The 9,915-nt window shown below is 47.6% G+C and overlaps 1 protein-coding gene across 1 annotated transcript in view; it reads left to right on the top strand.

The window, feature by feature from the left end:
• Window positions 1–9,915, top strand: part of CLHC1 (clathrin heavy chain linker domain containing 1) — a 23,264-nt gene that overhangs the window by 11,618 nt on the left and 1,731 nt on the right. Inside the window, exons 6-10 of the mRNA XM_015426933.1 lie at window positions 897–984; window positions 1,879–1,985; window positions 2,559–2,733; window positions 4,103–4,305; window positions 5,587–5,766. Coding sequence (XP_015282419.1) covers window positions 897–984; window positions 1,879–1,985; window positions 2,559–2,733; window positions 4,103–4,305; window positions 5,587–5,766 — 753 coding nt within the window. The remainder of the gene's footprint in view (window positions 1–896; window positions 985–1,878; window positions 1,986–2,558; window positions 2,734–4,102; window positions 4,306–5,586; window positions 5,767–9,915) is intronic.

Genomic DNA, 9,915 nt, shown 5'->3' with positions numbered 1-9,915 from the left:
AAAAGAGCGCGCAACCGGCCGGCCGGTGGGGCGGTGCTCGCCTGCCTGCCGCCCGCCCCCTACCACTGCCCCCTATATTGCCCCTACTCCTGCTGCCGCCTCCTCCTCCTCTCCTCCTCCTCTGCCGCCACCTCTTCAGGAGGGGGGAGGAGGGATCGTGCGACTGACCAACCGGTGGCGGGGGGGGCGCTTTCCTGCCTGCCTGCTGGGAGGTTTCCAGGACCCACCGGGAGGTTGGCATCTGAGGGGGGGCGCCACGAGGCGGCCTCGCCTAGGGCGCACAACCCCCTCGGGCCGGCCCTGCTTACAATCTCCTTCCCTTCCTCTCCCCACAACAGACACCCTGTGAGGTGGGTAGGACTGATAGAGATCTGAGAGAACTGCTCTTGAGAGAACAGCTCTGAGAGAACTTGTGGCTCACCCAAGGTCACACCAGCAGCTGCATGTGGAGGAGTGGGGAATCAGACCTGGTTCTCCCAGGTTAGAGACCCTGCACTCCTAACCACTGCACCAAACTGGCTCAAACATCTTTGCTTAGCAAGTCAGAGCCTGTACATTTAGTGTCAGGCAAATCTTAGTAGGAAGGGAATTTCAGAGCTCGAGTGCCACTACAGAAGAGGCCCTGTCTCTAGTGCTCACCCATGTAGCCCGTGAAAGTACAGGCATACAGAGCAAGGGCCTCTGGTTTTAAAAAATCTAATTGACAGGAACCAAATTATTACCTTTCCCCAGAGGACTCTGGGAATTATAGTTCTGCCCTGTGTGCTAGGCATTTCTAACAGATTTCTCAGCACCCGTAACAGACTACCATTCTAAATTTCTAGTCATCCATGGTTCCTAGTTTTGGTAACATTAATGTTGGTTTTGTTTTCCGATTGGTGGATCTGACCTTTCAGGTCCAGTTGTCTCCAGCAGCTCATGCATATTTGAACGTGACCCCACCCAAGCCAAAGAGGCAGCGGACTTGATTGAGTACCTTGAAAGGTAAGGTGATCAGGTGCCCAGAGAGCCCTCTGGCCTGTGCTCCTTCTTCTCCCTTTTCCTTCACTAGGCATGTGAAAATTCCTGGCACATCAAGCACTTTGCATTACTTCAACATTTTACTAGAACCACTTTATTAGACTCTGTATTTACTTATTTAAAAATTTGTCAAGACCTGTCTTTTTCCTGACACAGTGGGAACCCAAGACAGGTAATAAGATAAGAACAAAACAATAAATCAGTAATATAGTAAAGGCCTTGTTAACTCCTGAGATTGCTGCTTAACCAAATATGCTGGATAACAAAGTTTTTACTGAGCTTGCACCCAGGTCACTTGGCCAGTGCCCATCCATTTAAGCAAGCTGTCCAGTTAACCAGGCACCAATTAGCAAAACTTTTACTGCATTTAAAAAGAAAATTAATATAACCACAATCTTTATAGTCAGCCAGATAGTAATTCTGGAATATTCCCAAAATCAGTAATTTTAGCACTGCTAAAGCACTGCTTTAACCCCAAATGGTATTTAGTTTGCCCCAAATGTTCTCTTAAACAACACAGGGCATTGATCTGGTCTCCCTGATTCATCTGTTCTAGTGGTCAAATGGGGATGCCTGCACAGAGGAGGAGAACTCACCTTTTGATTTCCCTGCTGAATAGTTCCCACCCATTGATTGAGACATGGCAGGGCCCCAGGGAGATGTGATTTGCTTCCTACTGCAGCCAGCCTAATGAAGATAGTTGCAAGTCAGGAACATGGAAGAAGATAGTCTCCTTCCCATTTTATTCTTGATCTCTGCAAGGCCAGACCTAACTAATGCATTCCCATTGCCAAGAATTCAGTTGTTCTTGTGTCTACCCACTGCCACTTAGAAATGTGTGTTCTTCAATTTGTCTAGATTCAATGAGTTATTTTCCCGTGGCCAGTATGAGTCTGCAGCAATATTTGCAGCAAATTGCCCAAGAGGTATTCTACGGAATGAAGAGACCATGGAGAAGTTTAAGGGTATGGTGAGCCTCAGATATCATCTCTTCTCTTTTTAGCTTCTTTGTTTGGCTGAGGCAACGCTCTGTCTAATACCATCAGTATGCCAGGTGAACATTACACTGAATGCAGAGGAATGTTATTAAGGCTACCATTCAAAGCTTGTGAATTCTTCAAAAGCATTTATCTATTCCATGTTTTCAATCTGTCTGCATTTTGTGTGTTTGGACCTATTGTAGCTATCTGATCTCCTGTGTTTGGGCTGTCAGTAAATGCTGTTTTCAGTCCCTGCTTCTCATTATTCCAAGCGCCCCTTTCCATCCTTCCACTCCATTTACATCTTTTATTTCCTGAACCTACTTACCTTTCTGTTAATGTCCAAATTCTTTTAACCTTTTGAACTGAATAAACAATGTGAGGTAAGCAAATTCTTGCCCTTTCCCTTAAGTATTTCAACGATTTACTTTGAAATCAGAATTGGGCCTCCTTTGTTGGAATCCGAATTGGGAAGGAGGAAAGGTACAAACGGCCCCAGGCAAAAGTGTGCTTTCTTCAAGCATTTTCTCTCCTCCCCACCCCACCTTGTCTCTTTAGCTATCGGCAGTATTAAAGGGAAGATGCTCCCTCTGCTTATGTACTGTGAAGCTCTTGTAAGCACAAGCACGGCTGTCAAGTATCCTCTTCCAGCGAATTTGACAACAGAAGCCATCAAATGTGCCTTGGCGGAGAAGCGGTTAGATCTGGTGATGTACTGGATCACACAGCAAAAGTAAGAGGCATGTTGGGACTATTCCTGAGGAGCCTTGAAACAATAAAACATGCCAAGTGTATTTCATTGAGTAAGAATGTTCAAAATGTGAAGTGCAGTGCCTCGGAAGCCAAGGCACCCTGGCTCTATCGGACCAGTTACTATGAAAATCAGGACAGTGCAATGTTAAGCAATAGAGAGAAGAGCAAAGGCAGTCTGTTGCCTGCACAAAGCAGCCAAGCCATAGCAGAAGTAATCTGGTCATGGGTATCTCTTGGGTAATATTTAAAGCTTTGGACTGCACACGAAGCATTCACAACATGGCTCTCTTCCACTTGGGCATTGCCCCAGTTCATGTATGAATGGACTTCTAGTTGTTCCAACCAGTGAGCGTGCCGAACTTGCAGGCTTTCTATAGAATTAGGGCGGAGGTCCTTAATATTGCTGCAAACATTGAGTGGACAGGCGACCACCATGGAAGTGCAGCCACGGGGAGTGGAGCCAGTCACATAGATCAATACTGGGAAAAAACTCTTGAGCTGTAAGCCAGGAAGATTCAGATTTCACCTTGGCTGTGACCTTCATAGGTTGCCCTAGCTAGCCACTCTCTTTTGGCCTTTGGCCTCTATCCGTGACATGCAGATAATAATATCAACCCTACTTTACAGAACAGTTGTAAGGATCACTGTAGTTATTTGAAGCATCAGAAGCAGTCGCTCTCACGTTTTCTACCTTCAGGGAACCCTCTGCACATCAGCTCATTTGCCGCAGGATCCTGGCATATTGCAGAGGACTCTGGGAGCTTAAAAGGGAGTTAGATAAATGTGTGCATGTTAGGGCCATCAATGCTTATTTGCCATGATGACTGTATTCAGAGGCAGTGTCCTTCGGAACAGTGGTTCCTGGAAGAACAGAAACATACTCTGCTTGTAGGCCTTCCAGGTGCATCTGTTTGGCTGTTGTTGGGGAAAACAGAATGTTGCAAGAGATGGGCCTTTAGTCTGATCCAGCAGTGCTCTTCTTATGTTCTTCTGAATGCTTTTGGGTGAGCCTTCAATTTACATAAGGTGCCATGCCATGTCTTCTTTTAGACATTGCTGCCATCTTAAATTAAATAAGAATGCATCCTAGAACACAGCCTGCAGCATCTGTCGGTTGTAGGGGTCAGTAGTAGTGGATAAACTGGCTTGCAAGCAAACTCATCCACCAGAACTGATCTACAAACTGAGGAACCATTCGTATGCTGCCAAAGAACCTCAATGTTCCCTGGAACACAGTTTGAATAGGGCTTCTCTAAAACATAGAAATGTTAAGAGTTGTTAGTTCCTTTGAAATTCCTCATAACTCCCAAAAGTCCTGCAACTTGCCATATTGCCTTTGTTTCCTGCAGACTGTCATTCAATGAGGAAACAGGTGATGCCATCTATGCCTATGGAGAGGAGAACACACACAACGCATCCAAGTGTCTCGCTTTGGCTCAGATTGCCTACAGCCGGTGTGGTGCTCACAAGAAAGCTGCTCTGTGCTTGTGCAAACAGGGCCAGATCTCTGGAGCCATGGACTACATCCATCAGCTCCAATACTTTCACACAGGTAGATTCCAAAGGCTCATTTACCTATAATTTTTGCATTCTGCCCGGTTAGCCTTCTGAAGGCAGCTCTCAATACAAATTGATTGAATATTGTAATTTTAAACTAAGACAGCAACCATGCTCTTGATCAGAGGTTCTCAAGACTTCAGCAGCCAGAGGACCCCCCACTTCTCTTAGTTTTGTTCACAGACCCTCCCTGCAAGCTCTCTCCTTCCCCCTTGCCAGCACATACCACATGCCAAGTGGCCCCTTTTCAGAGTATGTGCAACAAGATGGATGCTTCCATCCTCAGAACAGTACAGTAAGATTCTTTATCAGCTACACTTTAAAAGTCAGTTGAATGTTTTTATTTTCTATAAAGTTAGATCTTAGATTTCTCCCCCCCCCAGCATGGGTTGGGGAGCTACATGGGGGGGAGCTTTTCCCACTCCACTTTAGTTCCCTGATCAGTATAGCTGTTACTCCACACAGTACCTATGACCCTGGAATCAACCTTACTGGGGTCTAAAAGGATCTTCTTTGGGGAGGAGAAAACTGTGAAGATGGGTGACTATCAGCACATTCTTCTGACAGATCACTGGATCCAACCCAATAGTTGCATAAGGACTGGACTTTTTTTGTGTGTGTGCCACTCAGCAAACAGTTTGAGTTCCTAGGGCTGAATATGGGTCCAGCAACCAATCAGCATGTTTTCTGGCTAGTAGTTAGAGGTCATCTGGAAGCTAGGTGACTAGAGGTGAAGGGAGGTGAAATGCTGCCCTTCAGAAGAGGGAGAAACCTGATTCCATCCCTTTCCTCTTGTGGCAGAGAGCTGCTGCTTCCATTCCTAAGAAACAGTGAGGGCCCTGTTTTCACATGACCTGGGCGGCATGAGAAGGGCTCATCCTCTGTCTTTACAGCCAGACACCCCCAATTCCCTCACAGACCCACAGACCCCAGTTTTCTGTCCTAGATAAAATCAAGACTGCAGTGAAATGAATCATAGATTGCTCTGAATAGGAAGCTCCCAACCAGCCCCCAAAAAGCCTGTCAGGCCTCCTTGAGTAAGGAGCTCCACAAGGAGAGGTGCTACTGGTGAAGAGGTCAGTTCCTTGTATCTTTCTACTCACCCACCAATAGCCTCAGCAGTATCAGTTAAAAGCTAGACAGAGGGGGACAATGTATCTGCTTAACGCATCCTAGAGATGGAGTACAAGAAACAGGGAGTGTCATCTTGTTCTACTAGCAAGCTTCCATGGGCATTTTCTGGTTTTGAGACAGCCTTTCTGTTGCTTGGTTTCAGATGATTATATCTACCTGATACAGAAGTGTCCTAGCACACAACTCATCCGCTACCTAACTCAAGGGTGGAATGGGAAACCGCCCGCCTTGTCCCTTGGGGCAACAGTGCTCTTTCTCTCCAACATGGAACAAAAACTCTGTTGCATACGGCTATTGGAGGATATTGCCAAGGAAGGCAGAGGTGAGCATGGCCAGGCTTTGCAAACGTTTTTAGTGGAAGTATAACAGCATTTGTTCACACCGACCCCGTTTTTACCCTTGCCTCTCTCATCCCACGCTCTGTTGTTTGTTACCTGTCCCTCACGGGCATTTATGGAGAATTAGTTGCTCAGTGGTTACTAGCTAAAAAAGTCACATGGCAACCCAAGGGGAGTGCTGTAGCACCTGAAAGGCTACGACAATGTATTCTAGCATAAGCTTTCACAGGCCATGTGCCTGAGTAGCAGATGCTTGGAAGAAACAATAGGGAAGAGTCCACACCCTGCTTTTGAACTTGAACAGACTCCTAATGAACTGTATTCTACCACTGGTCTATCTAGCTGAGTATTGTCTGCTCTGGCTGGCAGTGTTCCAGGCAGTGGTCTTTCCCAAATCTATATCGGAGACTGTTTTAGCCGCAGATGTCACTGAGTTCTTGCCTTTCCATGAAGCATCCAGCTAGTCTATGTTGAAAACACAATGGCTGGATGAGGGGGAGGCAGTTTTGGTCTGGCTCAGCAGGGCTCATCTTTTATCTTTCTTCTTTCCCACTGATACGTTTTGGGTGTGAGGATCAGTGACACTGACAGCACCCCGGGGTGAGGATCAGTCATTTTTGTTGTTTGTTTACTTCTTCTGTGGAGCACCTGCACGTTGGTGGCATTCTTTACAGCTTATAGTGATGATAATAGTGATGATGATGATTAGGTTTCATAGCCTCTCAACAACTTCTGTGCATACTAGATAGACTTTGCCTTGGGTTGCACTTCCTGTTGTCCTAAAACGTCCGGTTGCATATGGGCCCACTGAAAACCATTGTTCTCACTCAAATGGAAGGTTTTTTTTTAAACCATTTTATTAGGATATAATAAACATAGTCAAATATAGGTCATAACTTTTATACTAATACATCATACCCTCCCTCCCCCCGCGCGGCTTCCCACAGTGCTCCAACCTCCTGCTCAATTCTTAGGTCTTCTTCATCACCTCCTTTTCTTTTTCATTACACATATCTATAGGTAACTTATCCCTCTCTATTTAAGAAATACATCTTAATCTATTTTTAAGATCTGTTAACTTCAATAATTGTCAAAGCTAAATAAACCGTCAAATGGAAGTTTTTGAGGAAGTACAATCCATGATAGTGCGTCACTTGTTTGTAGGATCCAAGCCATTATGGCTAGCATTGAACTGTCATCAGAGGCAGAACACCGGCACAATAGGATGTTCCTTTCAAGGAACTACATGGTAGAGTTCCTTGCCTGCAGTTTAGTACTGGTCGCACAGCAGAGCTTGTAGCAAAGTGCTGCACAATGAATTTTGAAATGTATACGTATTTCTTGATGAGGTAGCTATAAAACAGACTTCAGTAGATGTTTGTTCTGTGGCATTAATGCTCTGTCTGTCTTTTCCCAGTTTACTGTTCCCCAGTTTACAGAGATATCATTCAATAAAGCTGTGGAGGCAATGTCAGGGGAGGCCCTTCACCTCCACTTCCTGTTTGTTGTCCCTCCAGGGCAACTGGTTGGTCACTGTGTGAAACAGGGTGCTGGGCTACATGGGCTCTTCTTATGGTCTTGATTGATAACTTGCCAGTGAGTGCCTGTTGGAAGCTCATTTTCATTGCAAACACACATGAATTTTGAGTAAAAAATGCAAGAAGAGCTATTAAAACATAAGAAGAGCCCTGCTGGATCAGGCCAGTGGTCCATCTAGTCCGGCGTCCTGTCTCACACTGTGGTCAACCCATTCCTCTGGAGGTTCAACAATAGGGCATAGCGGCCGAGGCCTTCCACTGATCTTATGTCCTAGTACTGGTATTCAGAGGTTTACTGCCTCTGTTTGTGGAGATTCCCTTTAGTCACCATGGAATAAGAGCATAAGAAGAGAATGGAAATCAAAAACAGCAGTCAAATAGGAGCATACATTTCTGGTTGAAAAAATGGAAGTAAATTATCTTGGACTTGTTGTAGACTCATTGTAACACAGCTTTCCATGGCTATGTAAAGTGCAAGAGGCTGTGTTTTGCACCCACAAATGGTCAACAATTCTTCTGGTCAACTTGTGACACCGTCCTTAACACTCCTTCTCAGCATAGTCCAAGAGGATGCATGATAGCTAGGAATCCTTTTTTGGATGTGTCCTGTGGTGGAGCTTGAAGGGTGGTGGCAGATCAGCAACAGATGAGTTCAAGTTTCTCTATGCAGGAAACGTCCATCCACTCCTCAGTTCACTTTTGCCGATACTGTCCACACTTTAGCCAGATACTTTTCCATTACTTTTTTAAAATCAGAAACCCGCCTTTCTACCTTATATTGAAAATGTCCTGGGCATTGCATTACAGCTCCTTTTTGAAAGGGGCTCTACTGCGAATCCTGGACTGGGGCCAGGGCCGGCTCGCTCACTAGGCGAACGAGGCTCTCACCTAGAGCGCGGCCATCACGGGGGCACTGGACTGAGCCCCGCCAAAAGCCCCCCCGGCCCCCACCAAAAGCTCGTGCCACGCGCTTGCCACCACCGCCTCTTCACTCCCCTGATTCCCAGCCTAGTCTCAGACCACCCCGCCCCGCCCTGTTCCTGGGAAGTCCTTGGTGGGGCAGAGCCTTGGTGGGGCAGAGCCTTCTGCCTCGTCTTCCGGCCGGGTGGGAAACACAAAAGGCTCCGCGCTGCACAGAGCTGTTTACCTGGCCGGCTCTGGGAAGGCCCTCCTCCTCCTCTGGAGGTAGCTCTGGGATGGGCGGGCAGATGGACAGGGAGACAAGAGACCACAGCCAGCCGACCTGCTTGCCTGCCTGCCGAAGGGCCAGCGACTGGTGCCCGTCGGCCTTCCTCCTGGCCTTCCTCGGGCCCCACCGGCTTCCCCTTCCCGTCCGTCTCTCTGGGGCGGGCAGCCAGAGGAGCAGGGCAGAAAGGGGGGGCTGAGGAAGAGTCGTTTTTGGGGAAGGGCTGCAGAGAAGAAGCCACATGGAGTGGCTGAGCAGCCTGCTGAAACCGCCCCCTGACCGCCCGGCCCATGATCCTCTCTGCACATGGTCAGAGGTGCCCCCTTGCCCAGCAGCAGCTGGCTTCCCAGCCGGGGGAGAAGGGAGTGAGGAGAAGATCCTTGTGGGGAACAGATACATACCTCCTGCAATCATTTTGTAAAGTCTGTTTGTTCTGTGAGGCTTTTGAAGGCAATACAGCCTTTCCCTCCTTTTCATCTGGTTATTCCACTTAAAGTTGTTCTGATGTGACTAGAGGTCATTTCGGGGGGGATCGCGGGGGATCGCAGTTCCCCCGGGTGAGGTACGGGGGGGCGGGGCACATGACGAAGCCCCACCCTCTGCTTCCGGCCGCCCCGCTTCCGGCCCTCATTCAGCCAGGAGGAGGCAGGAGAAGAGGGAGGGTAAGTTGCTTCCTCCCTGCCTCTCCCCACCCCTGCCTGCCTGGGGCCAGGGAGGGCCTCCGCGGGGCTTCCTTGCACTCTCGCCGGTCTTGCAGGTCCACCGCCGGGCCCCTCATGGGGCTCGGCAGTGGAGCTGCAAGGCCGGCAGCGGCGGCCGGGAACGTTGGGGGTGGTGTGTGTGGCCTTATGACACACTTCCGGTGATGTCAGGGGGTGTGGCCTTATGACACACTTCCTGTGATGTCAGGGTGTGTGGCATATGCTAATGAGTTCCCCTAGCTCTTTTTCTATGAAACGACCCCTGGATGTGACAATTAAAAAAGATGTTCCTGTGGACCTTACTCACTTTCCCTGCAGGTAAACAGCAGATGTGCAGAATGTCTATGGGGATTGAAATGATCCATGGGACCACAACACAGGGTGGGGGTGGGGGTAATAATTCTCCCCAGAGACATTTTTGGATAGGGAAAATGGTATGGGAGGAAGGCAAAAACCCATGCTATTTTGCTATTTTCCAGGTTGACTTTTGAGTAGTAGTTAGGCAATGGGGGGGATCCGTGCTTGTGAACAGCTGTGTGATTGTGCGTTCTTGAGTGTTTTTGTACAGTTGGATATATATATTTGGCTTTGGTTATGATGTGATATGCCTGGCATATCACATCATAACCAAAGCCATTGCTCATGTTTACTATCATTATTATTATTATTTCCTAAAATGCATTTATGTTTGAAAATTGATGGGTGCAC

Source organism: Gekko japonicus, unplaced genomic scaffold, assembly GCF_001447785.1.
Source record: "Gekko japonicus isolate JY-2015 unplaced genomic scaffold, Gekko_japonicus_V1.1 scaffold141, whole genome shotgun sequence".
In the NCBI taxonomy this organism is placed as follows: Eukaryota; Metazoa; Chordata; class Lepidosauria; order Squamata; family Gekkonidae; genus Gekko; species Gekko japonicus.
Note: the sequence above shows the minus strand (reverse complement) of the source record. Positions and strands in the feature narration are given on the sequence as shown.